The sequence below is a fragment of the Medicago truncatula genome, chromosome 8 (assembly GCF_003473485.1).
Source record: "Medicago truncatula cultivar Jemalong A17 chromosome 8, MtrunA17r5.0-ANR, whole genome shotgun sequence".
In the NCBI taxonomy this organism is placed as follows: domain Eukaryota; kingdom Viridiplantae; phylum Streptophyta; class Magnoliopsida; order Fabales; family Fabaceae; genus Medicago; species Medicago truncatula.
Window position 1 is genome coordinate 39,606,791 of NC_053049.1, and position 18,775 is coordinate 39,625,565.

The following is an 18,775-nucleotide window of genomic DNA, read 5'->3' on the forward strand; positions in this document are numbered from 1 at the left end:
GAAAAATTGATAATATTTACTTTATCCTCTAAATTGAAGTTCGTTATTTTAGATAAAGTTCTATCCTCTTTTTTTTTTGGTCAAGAAGTTCTATCCTTTTTATTCACACATTATAGTAGTAACATGCAAAAAAAATGCAGTAACCCTTGCTATAAAAGTATGAACAGCTATATGGGCATCCTTCCTAGAAAACTCTTCCAAAGAGTTGAACATCTTAACTCATTTAAACTTATTTATCATATATCATGGTGGTTGATATTTATAATTGACAATTAAACAAACCCTAGTTATTCAAATAAATAAAAAAATTAAACAGATCTTAGAAGAGGCGAACCATTCATTCACCCAAAACAGGCAAGAAAATGAAACTACTCTAAAAAAAATGTTGGTTCATCATCGCTTTCACAAGTTGCAAACCATTCACTGCACTTTCTAATGGTAAGCCATTAAAAGTTGGTTGGTCTTGCGCACTCTTCTTTAATTAATATACATCAAATCAACCAACCTTATGTAACGTCACAATGAAGTAAAATGAAATGAAAATTGTCATTCTATAATTTAGATATTTTTATAGTACAAAGAGAGAAATAAAAAAATATTAATTGGAAGGTGATGAAAATACATTTTTATGATTCATTTTGTTCTATTTTATTTTAAACAACATAAATGAAAAAGTTGGTATAGTTTCACCTGTTCAATTTCATCTTTCAATCAATCCACATATAGCCTTTAGAACCCGATGGATAGAGATTTTTTTCCCCAGACAACTCAAAATGAAGTAAAAGAGATAACAGTGGCAATAATTTCTTCTAGATTCAGTTCAGTTTTTCTCCTAGAGCTAAACCACTAAATTAAGCAACTATCTATCATAAAAGAGATAAATTACAAGACCTCAAATGCACAAGATGTGACATAGCTATGAAGAATAAAATGGACAAAAGAAAGTAAGAATCAAAATCGATGAAAACTACATTATAATTGAATTGCAATCTGAAGTGCATAAACCTTTTGGTCAAAGAATCATCAGAGCAAAAAATACACCAATAGCAGAAATCATATACTGAAGGGTAGACACTTGCAGGTTCATACTTGCTCCAAAGGGACTTGAAGAAGGTCCAAGTGCCGTGGGAGGTAAACTCACTCCTCCAGCGCCAGAGCTGATATCAAAATAACCCATGATCAGATAAGAATTTTAAAGAGAAACAATTAGTTCTAAATTTAATTAATCATGGATGTGTATAGATTGAGATAAGATGTATACCTTCCCGGGAATCTACAGGATCCATAACCTGAAACAAATTACGCAGTATTAAATGGTTAAATGCTCGCAAGGAAACATTTAAGTAATTATAAACTTGTCCTAAAAAAAAAGTGATTATAAACTTTGAATGGAACATAGAGACTTAAAATATCATTTACTTGTTCGCACAAATTTATAAGATACATTGTTGAAAAAGTCGGCTACCATTGGAGTGAATCTTTTTATGACAAATTTTTAGAGTATATCTTGTCATGTCAACAAAGGTGGTCCACAGTGGGTAAATACTTGAAAATCACTTGAAACTCCAAAGACGACTCATGTAAAAGCACAAGGTCTTCCACATCATAATGAGTAAGATGGTGACCTGATAAGTACTAGTTTGAAAAAAAATAAGGGAAAATAAACGTGAGTGTATCAAAATTCAACTCATTTGTTTACCCTTGTGTTTGTCGAACCAGCACTCATCAGGTCACAATCTCACTCATTAGTCATTAGAATAAGAATGACCGTGAGCTTCTACTTACAAAGGGAAACATTAGCCTTCAATGGTATTTTATGAGCTAATCCACCATAGACCATTTATCAAAGTCGTCAACTGTAGAACCCAGTTATCTTGTCATGATAAATTTCATGTCTCTCTTCAAAAATATTTGCAAATTATTCAATGTCTTTGAAAAGAGAAATAGACACAGTTTTAACTTAATAAAGTCATGAAATTTTAATAAGACAGAATTCACCCCCCACCAATAGTTTCAGAATAATGCAATCAGTTCCAGGATGCCATAAGAAGAAATTTCTAATAGCATAGTTATGTGAAGTTTCAATAAGTTTCATGCCTAGGCCATGCGCATCAGGATCGCAAAAATACTACAACATTCCCAAATCTAAAAAAATGCCTCGTGAAACTGGACTGAATACTGAGCCGTACAGTGAGAAAAGAAAAGAAGCGTTTATTTTAGAAGCATTTTACAGCTTAATTTATTTTTAGAAGCATTTTACAGCTTCCTTGACTTAGAAAAGAAAATAAGTCCTGCCGTCCCCTTCCTTTCAAAATCCTCCATCCAAACATACTCTAATACAGATTTACGGGGAGATAGACCTATAGAATCAGCAAGAAAGCATGAGACGCATCCAAACAACATTAATACTAATACTGACGCAACCAGCTAGGATCTGGGCAATTTCTTCCAGACAAGTTAATAGATCATTGAAGAGTGACACACTGATATTATAACTCCGGTTCAAAATTATCAATCCATGAAACTAGATTCAGCTATAAATGTTTATTATATAATATAATGAATGGAAAAATGAGGGAAGTACCTTCCATGTATTTGAATATCCTAAACGAGTAAAGCTAATACTAGTAAACAAAACAGCACCTATACTTGAAATAGGGTCATTATAATTCAACGAAGTGGTCCATGAGATGGCATCAGTGTCGCTATAATCATATATTCTAGAGTTCAATTATCATTGCCCCCATTATCAGTAAAAATGTTAAATTTTAGTACAAGATTGGGTGGGCTTGAGCATTGCCTACACTTCAAGCCCAAACAGTGCTCCATGAGGCAGTGTTTTCACCCAACAGCGTAAGCTTTTTGGATAGTTAGCCGATGGCATGTTCAATCTAAAACGGACGCAGTTACATATATGTGACTATCTAAAGAAATAACACGGGATTTGGATTTGTTGAGGTCACGCATTCAGATAGGCAGCACATTAGTGATTGTTGGATCAAAATCGGATGGTGCAGACAGCAAGTAGATAATTTTTAAAGTCTAAAATACGGGAGACCCTAATATGGACCTCAATTTAAAGGGACCATTGGTGAACCTCACAAAGTGACTTATTATAGCCGGTCATTTTTTTTTACTGTAATCAAATTAACTCTCTTACTCTTCTCTATCCCCTCTTATATGCTTCAATTGTTTCTTCACCAACGTCATTTTTGGCTCCACCACTCCATTCCCTTCCCCCAATCCTCTCTCTTCTTTCATATTTCATTTTCATCTTTACAAACCACAAAGTTTAGTATTATTATTTGATGTTGTTTGCCTTTTTAAAGCCTCCAAACAAAAATTGAATCAGAGGGGATATCTGAGGTGATTGTAGTTTTTGTAGTTGTGGTTGAAATTTGAAGCTTTTGGGTGAAGGGAGTTAAAGGGACAAATGTGACATTGTGGTTGTTTGTTGTTGTTGATGACAAAATAGCCCAACAGATTACTAGTACTCTCCTAGAGACAAATCTAATTAGAAACACTCACACAAATGAAGAGGATTGACCCATTCACTAAGAGTGACGTGTATAAAGGAATGGGCAAAATAGGACGGTGTTCATAATCACAAAGGGTAATCCGAGTAATTAGGAAACGAATCGACAATGGACAGATTGAAGGTGGATAGTTGAGGTTTGAGGTTTGTTCACCAGCATAGACTAGACTTTGACATGAACCAGAGAGAAGAGATGTAAAGAGAGAAGATGAAATTAAATCCAGTAATTAAGCCTCAAAACAAAACATAAAAGATAGTGACCGGCTATAGTAAGTAAGTAACAAAGGTTCGCCAATGGTCCCTTTAAATTGAGGTCCATATTAGGGGCTCCCCTAAAATACCAAGCTTAAAATTTAGTGCGTCCAATCTTAATCCAATGGTCACCGATGTGTTCACTGCATAAATGACTGAAATTGTGACATCAAATCCAAATGTAATAAAAAAGAAGTAAGAATTTGTATCAACTTACTTGGATCCTTGGAAGTGATTTCGGCAGTACCATCAAAGTCGCAAGTTCCACCAACACCTTGATTTTTCTGATAATAATCATTATAAGCATATGAGGCATGGCTTTTCACATTATTGGGGAGATAGCATCGCTGTCCTTGTTGAATAGGAGCACAGTTTGCTCCGCCTTGACCACAAGCCCAGCTCAGGCCATTTTGCAGCTTATCAGTGTCTGCTCCATCTTTAGCAACACAAAATATTCCCGTAGAGTTTCCACTTCCGGTGATCTGGCCAGAAGCACCACCATAACTTAAAGGATAAACGGCACTTCCATTAGTATAGACGATGCCCCAGTTTTTTTCCGATACAGGCCCATTCCTCTTGTCTTCATTAAACAGTTCATATATATAGGTATTAATGGGTATATTTGGCTGACTAGGAGGACCGGAATCATTCAGGACCCGCTGAATCATATTATTATTGTAGGTCTCAGCATTTTCTGCAGTAGCATCGGGTTCATTTGCTCCACCAAAAGATGGCCAGCCAGTTTCTGTGACAACAACGGGTATATCTTTGAAATTTAAGGCATCTATAGAGTAATAGGTAGCATCCACCATTGCATCAAACATACTATTATAGTGATATAGTGTGTTCGGATCAACAATTTGTTTCACTGAAGGAAGGGGTCGGAAAAGAGCATATTCAAGAGGGAAAATGCCGTCTCCTTTAGTGTATCCATAGTAAGGATAGGCATTTAACATGAAGGAGGAATTCGTGTTTCTCAAAAACTGGAGGACTTGGTAGATTGTAGAGTTCCACGAAGAGTTAAAGGTGGCAGTAGAAGGTGGAAAAGGCTTAGGGATAATATCCATAGATTGGGGAGTTGAAACCTTGACACGGAAGTTAAGGTTTGCAGCAACCAGAGCTTTGTGAAGAGAATTCATGGCAGGAACGAGAACGGGAGCAACATTTGGGATTGTGGAAAGAACCTCACTGCCAACAGCTATTGCCGTGATATTGGTGGATGGTACATAGGCAACTACATTTTTATTGATCCAAGCTGCGGCTGCTGATGGAGACTCTCCAATTCTCAATACCTCCTCATTGGTGACACCAACCATTACGTCAATATTGGTTTTCGAAAGGGCTTGTAGTAAGTGAGCATTGGCGTCATAAAGACGCACGTGAGTAATTTGATTGGCTTTTAGAATAGCAACCACGTTTGAAGCAGATGGCATATCAGAGACATCGGTGCCAATGTTTACCCCCACAAAAGCACCTACAAATTCAACAAGTTCATTTAACGTAATAGACGATGAATTATCCATCATATATCTACATCCCCAAATTGCTTGCATTTGCATTGAATAAGACAAGCAGTCCTTTTAACAGTAAAATCCTTGCTTGTGACTATAAAGCCAAGTAAAATAATAAAGGAAAACAAAATATGAACAATGGTAAATGAACGCATATGCAAATTTAAGAGACTAATGGTTTGCATCCGAGATTTTGTGATATTAACCGGAAGTTAGCAACATAAAAAATAAATCATTTCTCACGAAATCATTGCAAAATGAATTGGGGCCTGTTTAGAATGACTTATTTGAGCTTATCTACTAACATAAGTTTTGTGAGACTGTTTGAGAGAACTTGTGAAAACAGCTTATGACAATTTTAACAAGCTTTTTTCGGCTTACTTTCATAAGTTCTCCAATATAACTTATGAAAACAACATATAACATACAAAAACAATTTAACTTTATTTTATCTTTTCTATAAAAATATCTTATGTAAGCTTATGCATAGCGCTTATAATGATAAACGCCTGTGCTATAAGCTGCAAATAAGCTGTTTTTCCAAACAGGCCCGTCTATTAGCATAAGCACTTGTGACACTGTTTGAGAGAACTTACCTAAACGGTTTATGCCATAGCTATAAGTTGTTTTTAGTTTATTTCCATAAGCTCTCTAAGATAGCTAATGAAAAGTTTATACAAAAACAGTTTGACTTTATTTTAACTTTTATTATAGAAATAGCTTATATATAAGCACTTATATGATAACCGCTTGATTAAAAGGGATATGTATTTTACCCAATGTAGTGGTTAGCATAGCAGCAGTGAGCAACAAAACACTTGCAAGCCATTTTTTAAGCTTCATCACATCCAATAATCACCTAAACCAGCAAGTTCAGTCCAATACTTCTGCAAGGTAAAGCCCTAACTGTCAAAATTCAACAATAAAAATGAAATCACAATTAAAACGGCTAAAATTATCAACATATAAAAAAAGATTACTCAAAATTTATACATCAAAAAACAAGTAATAAAACTAGAAAAGAAGCAAGGTTCAAATGCATGTATGTGCTCTTAGCTAAAATTGATGCATATACAAAATCAAATTTAGTTTATCATGGTGAAAAGATAATTCTGGAATCAAGAACAATGAGAAAGGATTGGCACATTATTGTACATAATTTTTCTTAATGAAAAAAATACCACCCTCTTTTTATACAAAGTTGTTTTTTTAAATACTTTCTTAAAATAAAAGAGAGAGAGAAAAACGTGAATAAAAAAAATTGGGGCAAAAGGTTAACAAAAAAGAACAAGAACCAAGTCAAATGAAGAAAGAAATCTAAGAACAGAAACAGAAACAGCTTTGTTTGTCATGTCAGGAAAAGAAAAAAACAGACTGAAACGTAAACAATAGGAATGAATAAGCAAAAACTGAATGGTGGTAAACAAAAGAGATATATGAAATACCTGATCTGCAAACCCTATAAGAGTTGGTGCTATTTCAGCTCCAGTTCTGGGTTGGTTCAAGAAACACAAAACAACCCAGCAAGTATTGAGTTAACAGATTTAGATTAGATAGCAATGTGAGTGAAAGGGTTTGGAGAAATGAATAAGAAAGTTAGAGACTTTACAGTGAGAGAGATTGAAGAGGCAGACAATGTTTCTCACTTTACTGAGTCACTGGACAGTGGACACCAGTTATTACTACAAGACAAACTAACCCACCTAGATCCTTGCCCCTTCTTTGAGCCTGTTCCCTTTTATAAAAATAAATAAATCAATATTTATATGTTTTTTCTTATAGATTTAATTTACCAAGAATCTAACTAAACTAAACTCTATGATTTTTAAGGAAAATGCATACAGTTCCCTTCATGACAGATGTTAAAGTAACAGAAATAAAAATTATATATTGAAATTTGTATCAATTTAATTTTTAAATAAATATTTGTTTTTTGTGAAAACTAGAAACTAACATGTTAGCATGACTCTATTTTTAATTTGGATAAAAAAAAAATTATCTCTAAAAATTCATTTAAATTTGTTAACTAGTTTTAGCTTAAGACTTTAGTTCAAAAAAAAGTTTATTACTATAAGACAAACTACCCACCTAGATCCATGTAAGCTGATTAAAATGTTTGATAAAATTAACATTTTAATTAGCCGAAAAATGTAAATCAACGTGAAATGATAATTTTAAGAAAAAAATTAGGAGGAAAGAATATTTTTAATTCATAATAAAATTTATATCAATTAATATTTGTCTTTTTTTAATGGATGTTTATGATATTTGATAATTTAGGTTTTTTAATTCCATTTATATTTTGTATATTATTAAATTAATTGTTTGGTAAAATTTTATTTTAAATTTATTTCAATTCATTATGAATAAGAATGTCTTTTTACATTATCAACTCCCTCTCTTAAAAAGAAAAACTTGATGAACCGTTAATTTTACCAAACACTTTAATTGGTTTAATTATCACCTATAAGTCATCAATATCTATCAGCTATGAAATTTGGATACTCCAGATATGAAGACGTATCCTTATCGGATAACGATACTTCGTAGATACGTACTCACGGAGTATCATAATTAATTATTTTAATTTAAAATATATATTTTATAGAATACTTATACGGTACTCAACAAATACACACAAATACTTTTAAGATATTTCACATATACGCATCCTTGAAAAAAATGAATGGTAAAAAAGTGAGACTCAATTATGAAAATCAATGGAGGTGTATAAGATTCAATTTGAGATATTGTCATTTGGTGGATGGAGGTATCGAGAGAGAAGAGATTCAATCAATCGATAATAAACAAACTTTCTTTTATTAGTACATTTGTTGATATCCTAATATATAAATGACAATATGATTTATCCAAAAAATTCACATTTTTTTATTTTATCACGTGCATTATTATTTTGTAAATTGTGACTTTTATGATTGTATATTAATGAAAAGTGGTCGATGTTTTTTTCAAGTATTTAACATGCATGCAAATTTTAGTATAAATTTTTTGTCAACATTCTTAGTCGTATTGTACCTTAAATTTTAAATTTTCATATATCTGTGTACCCGTATCGTATCGTATCCGCATTTATACTACATGTGCGGGCTTCACGTGCTATCAGTCATCAACTATCTGCTATAAGTTATAAGATAGTTTATCAACTCGTGAAATAAATTATAAGCTCGTGAAATAAGATATGAGCTTGTAACGATAAGACAATTACTAAATGGGTCTTTTTTAGTCGGATGAACTTATAAGCTGCAAGCTCGTTTCTTGCTCTCACTAAACACAATCAACTAAGAAACTATTTTTTTTATATTAAAATGGATTTTACGTGTGTACATCATTTAATTATAATTTTTTAATAACAATATTTTAATAAGCATTTAATCCCTCTCACTCAACACCTCATACAATTTTTTTAAGTGGAATTCATTGATCATACATAAATACGTACGTGTCTCTCTCTATATATATATATATATATATAACTTTGTATTGTTACATTTTATTTTTTCAATATTAAATATATGTGGGACCCACTAGTAAAAAAATGTATGTATGAGACCTTCAACTCATTAAACAATGTTTTTTCCCACAATACCGACACATAATTGGTATCGATGATTATGTACTTAAGTACTACCATTGTACCGTTTTTGAGATAAGCAAATGTTCTCTTTAAATTTAACACTTAAAGTGACACTATACACTTTTTCGAGTGACTAGAAATCATCAATAATCGACTCGATTTAAACCAGTTTCGATTTCAATTTAACAACATGTAATAAACAAGAATGATTAAAATCGATAAAGGAAGCAAAGTTAAGTAAGATCTTGACATGACAGGTGAACTTATTAAGGTATCAATTATGTACCATATGTATGTATTTCATTGTTTATTTTTCTATATTATCATCTATTAAGTTAATATCAATTGTTTTTTCTACAAGTTCATAAGTTGAACAAATACTAATCATAGCGAGTATGTTGCATTGTTGACTTATACATAGTTGCATTTGTTCTTTTCTTTTTATATGCTTTGAATATATTGCAATGGCCTTGAAACTTTCTATGTTACCAATTTTTGTATATGAAGGTAATACATGTACCTATGAATAATATATATGATTAAGACTAAATAAATGGACAAGGTTTGAGTAGGTGAAGTTTTTCTGCAAATTCAAGTATTTGACAAGTTAAATTTATTGACCAATTCAATTCAATAACTCAATAAATTACATATGATTTAAATGTCTAGTAACAAAGGATATGAACACATTTGATTTCATAACCATATTATAGTATGTTGTTTGTTATGTTGTCAACCTTTATCTGAAGTTGATTTATGGTTTTTTTTTTCTGTACAAGTCGATTTATGGTTTATTACAACTTAAATATGTTGTATACAACTTAAATGACCGTCGCTAAAATAGATTAAAATATATAAATAATACTGCATACAACTCATTTAAGTTGTAATAAACCATAAATTGAATATGCAAAGTTTAAACTACATAATACATAAAGTCGATCATTAAATACTTAAAGTGACACTTTACGCTTTTCGACTGACGTAAAATCGTCAATAATTGGCTCCGGCTTCAACTAATTTCAATTTAACAATGTGTAATGAACAAGAATAGTTGAAATTGACAACGGAAGCAAGGGGGAGAAAAAATGAAAAGAGTATTGATAATTTTTATAATAACTGAAGGTCAGTATTATAATTTATAAATCATAATTTTTCTTTATTACTTTATTGAATGAGATTTTCATGAAAAATAGAGTATATGATAAACTAAAAACAATATTGAACTAGAGGTGGTAAATTTGAATTCCAAACACAGGGTTGTCCATAGCAACAAACAAGCTCCCATTTTGCAAAATCAATAGAGTACAATTAAATTCCTTCATTTATTAGTTTAAAAGTGAAAAAAAATCCAAAGCAAAGATATACAACTTATTACCAAGTGATTATACCATTAGATTGGTCGAACAAATATTTACATGTAGTCGGCATCATCCAACCACCTCAATACTGCATTTTCCTCACCAAATTCAAACTTCTATGACTCAACAAACAAAGCTCAATTTTCTTCCATCTCAAATTCCTCTAATCTCCATATTTCAAAGTGATTCGTATTTGAGTAATATAGAAATGAAAGTTTTTTCGGCAGAACCCCATTATGGATTTTGGGTTCAGTTGAAACCAATTGCAATCTCGTTGAACCTCTGTCTAGATAGACATTATCCTTGAGAAACTCCACAGATGAGTCATTGCAATGAACTATAAGTGCATGTAAGACTCCAATATTAATCCATTGCCTAGTTTCGATGGTATATGAATACACTGCGACGTTTTTGTTAGAAACATAATATCAACTTTGCGGTGGTGCCTAACAATATCGTGGCCAAACTCAATCAATATGTTATGACATTGTTTCATTGCAAAAGTTGCGACAATTGAATAATTGAATAATCATTTACGTGACAGGGTTAAAAAACGCAAGACGATACCCTTGATCTTCACCTATCACATGTGGAGCGTTTCGAACATACGAGCATTGGGAGATTTGATTGGGTGGCGAGCATGTTGGACATCTTGTTTTAGCAGTATTATCTATCAGAAACTCGTATTCTTTCAGGTTTCTAGTACCGCTTGGCTCCTATACTTTCAACCAAACAAAACACTTAGTTGTATGATGTTGGCGGGACCAATGTATGGTTAAAAAGGTATTTCAAAGCTGGTTTGATTCTCACCCCCATAATTTTTTATATTTGCTTTGTAGTTGTTTTCCACGACAACATATTTTCATGTGGGATTTTGCAGATGAAGTTATCGAAAGATAGTTAGATCGTGGATTGTTTGCTCATGTTGAATGATGTGATTCCTTAATAAATTATGATTATCAGGTTACATTGATCATTTAGATTGAATTGGTGTTGTTCTCGTTGAAGGGATCAACGTGGTTATGTGTGTTGTTCGTTTGTTAATCAACAACTATTGAAACATGTTTATCAGGTTATATCGATCATTTGGATTGAATTGATGTTGTTCTCGTTGAAGGGGATCGATGTGGTTATGTAACACCCCGTTACCCAAAAGCAATTAAATAGCAATATACATCAGAGTAATTCCACGACGGACATGCTACATGTCATTTCAAAAGTTCTTAAATAGAAAATAAAACTATTTAATCAATTCAACTTATTATATATGAAAACATAGCAACGGAATAGTTTTCAAAATCCATAACCTCATGAACATCCAACAATAGTTTATGGCATTAAAGGCCTTAACATAATTCAACATCATAGTTCAAAGACAACAAAAGGCTCCACACCACAAGTTCCAAAATTTGATACATGGAAAGGAAAGCAACAATAATAAAAATGATAAATCCCATCCCACGTATCAGAGCCCTAGACACGACTTTGAGCCACCACCTACTACTCAGGATCACCTGCAAGTTACCCATAGGAAGGGCAACATTTTCAAGCAGAAGGGGGTGAGATTCACAACAATAATTATAGATATTAAAATCATCAATTGAATCTAACACCCTAATCAACAATACTTTATCTTGTAAACATACATATGTATAAGTCACAAGCAACAACAACATCAACAATACACCATGATCACAATGAATATATATATAAATGCATATTCAACACCAACATCATCCATCATATAATAACTGAAATCAACAACCAAGACTCATGCAAGCGACATGACCACTGCTAAGACACCATCTTAGACTTCTTAATGAAATGCAATATGCATGTGGTACCAAACAGGACCAAAGCCCTCATCGCTTTTGAATGGTTAAAGCATTCATCAGGACCGAAGCCCTCACCGCTGTTGAGCAACTCGTACTCCAGGACCGAAGCCCTCACCGCTGTTTTATGCATATGCAATGGACCTACTTGTGTATATCTACATACAACTGACCATGCAATGCAACTCAATATGACTCCCCTTTAATAATATGTATGATTCAACAATTGGCATACATTTCAACCATCATCAGTAACCATTAATCCAGTAGTTCAATCAACCAAAATAATGCATAATTATATATAACCATGCTCAAAAACAACAACATCAACCACTACTATTCAAGCTAGCAAAACAACATTCAGGAACTGTGCAGCTCGCCTCGCGAGCACATCTGCTCGCCATGGCGAGTTCACAAACCACTAGCTCGCCATGGCGAGTTCAAGGCGAACTCGAGGCGAGTGGAAATCAGGTGCTCTCGGGAAAAATGTCATTTTCTCACTCAAATCCAAATTCTAAGTTCCCTATTCATCTTTTTAGCCTAAAAATTCCACCATTCATCATTAATATCATCTAGGTACCTTAAACCATCCCCAAAACATCTTATAACAATTTTTCAAAAATCACGTTTTAATCTGGGCTACTCGCCATGGCAAGTTGGACTGCTCGCGAGGCGAGCGATGAACTTCTGTACGAGCAGAAAACTGGTTTTTCCCAAAAATCTCATTTTCCTTCCAATCACTCCCCAAATCAGTTTACAGATACATAATTAAGTGTTCTATACAACCAGAAACCAATTCTAACATCAAAAACAGGCTTACAACTTCAAAATCCTCATTCTATCATAAAACCCCAAATTCCCAATTCCTCACCAAAACCTGTTAAATACAAAATCATGATTTAATAACTACATTCTTGAAGTAAACCTCACCCTTACCTTAATTCAGAATGAAAAATGCACAACAATTGAATTCTCTGGGTTCTACTTGCTCTTCTCTCCCTTTCTCCCAACTTGACAGTTTTCACGTACAAAGCTTCTAACTTCTCTTTTCCTAACTTCCCATTACTTAACTCCCTATATTTTCACTTAACTCCCCATTAACTTTAATAAATATTAAATAACTCCCCAAACTCCAAAATAATTATTATTTCATACTTATTTTAATTATTATTAAATAAACCATATGATAAAATAATACATCACATAAATCACCCAAAATCACATATATACATTTAATATAAGCATATACTCCGCATAAATCACCAACATCATATATAAACATATATATACTCCACATAAATTAAAATAATTAATTAAACAACTAGGGTGTTACAGGTTACGTGTGTTGTTCGTTTGTTAATCAACAACTATTGAAACTTCGTGTTAAATTACTTTAAATGTTTTTATTTCATATTTATTATGCAGTATAATTTGTATGGTATTTTGTAAGTTGTATGTCGTGTCTTTTATTTCAAACTATGTTGTTTTCATTGTTAAATCATCTCAAATTTCGGTGTCGTTAATTGGTTTGTCTGAATAAAATTACTTTGTTTGGTAATAAATACATTAACCTTTGCGTACGCACGAGTGTCACACTAGTATCAATGCATTTGAGTTACTGTTCTGCCAAAAATACAAAACCTAGAGTTAATTATTTATTTAATTTTGAAATAAGCTTGGGTTGTTGTACTGTTAAAATGAATCATAATTCATACATTACAATTTTTTATCAATTATTTTGTTAATTACATTGCAATTTATCATGCACACAATAATAAGAATATAAAGGATATGAAAATTCAACTCTTTCACTTTCTTTTCCTTAGTTAATATTCGAACCAACAATCTCTAATATTCTATTTTAATTTTGTTAAGTAGCCTAACGGTCGAAGCTCACATATTTTCAATATACAAAAGTGTGGTGTATGGGGTTCAAACCCCACTAATATACAATATCCATATTAATTGAGTTAAACTTACATAAACACATATTTTATTTTATTCCTAATAACTCACAACAATCTCTTAAATGTTTTTCTTTTCATTTTTTTATCTCTTAATTTATAAATGTTTATGCCTTGACTTTGTTTTTATCATTTAATTTTCATTCCTTGAGTTATAAAAGATTGACAACTTTAATCCCTTAAATTACAAATCATAATGTTACACCTCTCTCTCTCTCTATATATATATATATCACACACACACAATATCTCTTTGTCATTTCTAATTATTTCGAGTGTTAAAATATACATACGATGAGTACAAAATATACATATCATTAACCATATATTTTGTTGTCATTTCATGTTCCTATATCTTCATAATTTTACCATTACATCTATCGGTCAATATATTACGCGCGCGCGCGCACACACACACACATATATATATATATATTATTATTATTATTCATTAACTAAAAGATTCTTAACACTTATTTAAACATGTACAATACATGGACTTTCTACCTAATTATAAAAGAAAAGACCTTATGCTCTTTTCGTTAGAAGGAGAATGAAAAAAGTTGTGGGTTCCATTTTTTTTTACTTTCTCTCTTCTCAATTTCTCTCAAAGGCTCAACTGGAAGATGAAAAAGTTGAATTCAATTTGTCTAACTATATAACTATAATTATAAGATCTTAGACGACAATTGATAGATTGAAAGGTGAAGATTGATGTCGGACACATATGATTTGACAAAAGAGTCAAAACATGAAAATAATCAAGATTTCCTTAAGTTTAAGCTAATATTTATAGCATGAAATATGAGATTATCAGCTTAAACACATCCTCGTACTTCGAAAGAATAATTGATGCTCTAGTTCCTATCATTGCTATGAACTAAAATCCTAAGGAATTTTTAATAATAATATTACAACTTTCAAACATAAACCAACAATAGAACAATCATTATTTGATCTTACTAAAATAGTTTTTTACTCCCTTCGTCCCAAATTGTACGATGTTTTGGGCATTTCACACATATTAAGAAATATAATTAATATTGTATGGGAAAGAGATATTATGAGTTGTTTTACAAAATTGTCCTCAATAAATGATATGAGAAAAATAAATGAAGGAATTGAAAGAAGAGAGAGTAATAAATAGTTAAGGAAATAATAGGAAAAGTAACATTAATTTTTCATTGGTATTGTAAAGCGACATACAATTTGGGACAAATATTTTTTCTAAAGTGACATACAATTTGGGACGGAGGGAGTACTACCTTATAAAACAATGCACTTACAACTTTATCAATAATGTGTGCTGAGAAAAATGTACCACAAAGGTTTTTTAAAGGTGTATTAGAGAATTGTCGATAACAAAAATCATATTTTTAATAGAGAAAAAAAAAAAAGAAAAAAGAAGAAGATGAAATATGTATTAGAAAAATTTAGCGGTGCAAATAATAATATCTTATATTTTTGTGTGATGATAGAAACAATCTCTAGGCCCAACCCGACTCCATTACCATCCCAACAAACCCTAGAACAGCCGCATTGCGTACAAACCCTAGACACAATGCTTATATATTCTGTCATATATCATCACAGTTCACAGCAGCCATCAACCTAGCTCAGCAACAATGGCTGTGCCTCTTCTAACCAAGAAGATCGTGAAGAAGAGGGTCAAACATTTCAAGAGACCCCAAAGTGATCGCAAGATCTGTGTAAAGGTATAATAATAGCTTTTAACTTTTTCAATTCTGCTTATCAATTCGGATGTGATGATAGTAATTGTCGCCCCAGTCTTAATTTGCACCAATGGTGTAATATGGTGACTGACACTTTATCTGATCCTGATTTATTTACTATGTCTCCTAAATTTTTGTTTTGTTTTTGTTTTCACTGCAATATTGATGCTTGATGGGATATGAGGATAAAAAAATTCAAATGTGACATCCAGTCTTACTACATACGTGGTGATTGATCGACTATCTGATCCCTAATACAAATATCAATTTTTTTGTCATTATAATAATTATTAAGTTTTGATTTGAAATATTATGGTATAGTTTGCAAGAGAAATGATGATATATATCCATACGGTTCTGTTATAGATGATGAAACAAACATGCACTACCATCTGATCTCTTGCAAATTAGTTTTAAACTTTGTTGAATTTTTGTTGTTTTAAATAGTGTATATTGCCTATGGTATCTGATGTCCAGAATTCAGACTTATGTCTAGTAGCTGGTCATTTCGTTTTTACGGGCATAGAATAAATTTTTACAGGTCTTGCGACACAGGGGTTTTCTTATTTATAAACCTACTGTTACTAATTCCCTGTTTATATTTTCAAATGTTTCATGTTATTTCTTATTTATTGTTCTGCAATCTATGATGCAATTAATATCCTTACTATTATGATTTCCCCGTGATTAATAAAATATATCACCATCTTTCGACTGAGATTGCAGCTCAATTATTTGTTTTATATTATATAGTATAATGCAAAACATAAACTTATGTATTGTTAGATGTTGTAGTATCTTAAAGAAATGATATGATTGTGTTCCATAGGAAAACTGGCGCAGACCAAAGGGTATTGATTCACGTGTGAGGAGAAAGTTTAAGGGATGTACTTTGATGCCAAATATTGGGTATGGATCAGATAAGAAGACTAGGCATTATCTACCAAATGGTTTTAAGAAATTTGTTGTTTGCAATGTTAATGATTTGGAGCTTTTAATGATGCACAATAGGACTTATTGTGCTGAGATTGCACACAATGTATCCACTAGTAAGAGAAAGGACATAGTTGAGAGAGCAGCACAACTCGATGTCGTCTTAACAAATAAAACAGCCAGGTTAAGAAGCCAGGAGGATGAATAGTCTAGTCTCTTTGGATATTTTTTGTATTGACTTATACTCATTAGGATTCAAATTTTGGCTTACAAAACACACTTTTTTGTATTGCAAGATATGCCGCTCATTAACCAAATTACACTTGTACATTGTACATCTTGTTAGTGATTGAAGTTTATAAATTATTTTGATCCATGGATTAATTCCAGACCATTTTTTGGCCTTTCTCTAAAGAATAAACAAATTTCTTATTTCTTCTAAAGAAATCAAAGCCACAACATCCAGAAGTTATAAATGTTAATTTTTCTTCCAAAAAAGATAGCTTTGATTTTTAGGATCTAGGTGCTGGCTTTGAATTGAGCGTTTGAAGGTGCTTTGAGTTTATGTATTGCTCAAAATCAAAGCAATTCTGTTTTCTTATTAGGATTTTATCGAACATAATTATTTGCAGATTATCTCCAAGGAACATTGCCTTTAAAATTACAATTACGTAATTGGTAGAAGTAGCACATTGAAATGAGCTAAAGCCGTTTAATATTCTGTTTTTTTGTTTATATAAAACAAAACATGACAAAGGATAGTCTCACTAAAATAGCACATAAATCCGAAAGTGTATCCTATGGTAAAAGACCTAATGTATCATTGCGCATCCATCAAACTCAACAGACTTCTCATTTTTGAGAAGATTGGTTTCATTATACCATTAACTTGAATTCCCCCACAGTTCCTTATAATCTTCAAGCAAACGGTCCTTGAATTCGATCATTAATGTAGGTATAATAGTAATTCATACAATTTCTCCAATGCCGAACCATCCATTTAAGCTTCTCAAGAACATCCGGCGAAGTATCCAAATCCAAATTAGGCATTAGCTTTGAGCTTTCTCCCTGAACCCCATGACCCGCTTCGAAATCCTAGTCCTTTCTTTCACTAATCACAACACAATAACAATGTTCAACAAACTCTTAGATTCCTTTCTAACAGGAATTCTAAGAGGAACCTTCTTATTCTTCTTAAGATGAGCCTTATCCTATCTCTTCCAATCTCTCAGAAGAAACCCACCTTCCTCCACAACGGAAGCCACCACCTTCAAATGCTCAAAATCAAGGCAATGAAAGCTAAGCTAGACCGAAGTTTTGTTGTGACAAGTTCAACTCAAATCACACTAGCACGGTTTTGAATTGCTATCAGTAGCGGTGATTTTCATTTGTTTTTGAACCAGTTTGGGAATTTTATAATACGACCCTGCATCTTTGCTTTTGAGTAAGATTTGAGGAAATCATTTGCAGTACTAAAATTGGATAAAAATATAACCCTGTACGTCTGAAAAGGTGACCAAACAATATTAGTGGTACCAAAAAGCAGGATAAAGGACCCTGGTACCAAAAAACAATGTTGTGTGAATAATGGATTCGTCTTGGTTTGGCTCTACATTGAGAGGAAGACTTTGAGTTTCCCTTGGATATAGGCAAGCAAAGCAATTTCTATAGAAGAAGTAATACTTAAACGGATTTTGAAAGAATTTTTATTTTTATTTTTTAAGATGAAACAAGATTGATTAGTTCTCCCCTCCTTATGAATGATGACAGAATATGGGGATGAATAGTTAAACGAGGAGCGCCTAGAACATTCTTTTCAACACTCACTTTGATATTAATTATCGTACAACAAATGTTTTAGGAGGAAAAATTATTTGATCAGGGTCAAATATAAGATATAGATACGTGACATAAATCCAGTTGGACAATCATGTAATACTCAAGTTACAACAATTACCAAAAGATGCAAGTAAGTAACAATAGACACAATGTTAACATCATTAGCTCAACAAGATACTTCCATTGGTTTCACGTATTTGTGGAAAAACACTCCAATGAT

The 18,775-nt window shown here is 32.3% G+C and overlaps 2 protein-coding genes and 4 non-coding genes across 9 annotated transcripts; 5 read left to right on the plus strand and 1 right to left on the minus strand.

Annotated features, from left to right (window-relative positions):
* Positions 1-773: 773 nt before the first annotated feature.
* Positions 774-7,014, minus strand: LOC11405207 (glucan endo-1,3-beta-glucosidase 4). 4 transcript variants are annotated; one of them, XM_024773313.2, is made up of 6 exons: positions 6,908-7,014; positions 6,744-6,789; positions 6,075-6,185; positions 4,005-5,261; positions 1,262-1,289; positions 774-1,157 (listed from the first exon to the last, which is right to left on the minus strand). In XM_024773313.2, the coding sequence occupies exons 3-6, from the start codon at positions 6,139-6,141 to the stop codon at positions 1,013-1,015; spliced, it is 1,497 nt and encodes a 498-aa protein (XP_024629081.1). In that variant the 5' UTR covers positions 6,142-6,185; positions 6,744-6,789; positions 6,908-7,014; the 3' UTR covers positions 774-1,012. The 4 variants fall into 4 exon arrangements, with proteins under 4 accessions (XP_024629081.1, XP_024629080.1, XP_024629079.1 ...); XM_024773312.2 differs by having other exon boundaries at positions 6,075-6,204; positions 6,908-7,013; XM_024773311.2 differs by having other exon boundaries at positions 6,744-7,000.
* An 8,587-nt stretch (positions 7,015-15,601) lies between these two features.
* On the plus strand, positions 15,602-17,110 carry LOC11419028 (60S ribosomal protein L32-1). Its single transcript, XM_003629669.4, has 2 exons — positions 15,602-15,765; positions 16,613-17,110. The coding sequence occupies exons 1-2, from the start codon at positions 15,676-15,678 to the stop codon at positions 16,922-16,924; spliced, it is 402 nt and encodes a 133-aa protein (XP_003629717.1). The 5' UTR covers positions 15,602-15,675; the 3' UTR covers positions 16,925-17,110.
* On the plus strand, positions 15,810-15,889 carry LOC112417620 (small nucleolar RNA U31b). The gene has a single exon (XR_003008221.1). It is a non-coding gene; the product is annotated as a small nucleolar RNA U31b (small nucleolar RNA).
* LOC112417612 (small nucleolar RNA snoR4) lies at positions 15,958-16,035 on the plus strand. Its single transcript, XR_003008213.1, has one exon. It is a non-coding gene; the product is annotated as a small nucleolar RNA snoR4 (small nucleolar RNA).
* Positions 16,110-16,185, plus strand: LOC112417594 (small nucleolar RNA Z195/SNORD33/SNORD32 family). The gene has a single exon (XR_003008195.1). It is a non-coding gene; the product is annotated as a small nucleolar RNA Z195/SNORD33/SNORD32 family (small nucleolar RNA).
* On the plus strand, positions 16,422-16,508 carry LOC112417595 (small nucleolar RNA Z196/R39/R59 family). Its single transcript, XR_003008196.1, has one exon. It is a non-coding gene; the product is annotated as a small nucleolar RNA Z196/R39/R59 family (small nucleolar RNA).
* Positions 17,111-18,775: the final 1,665 nt, after the last annotated feature.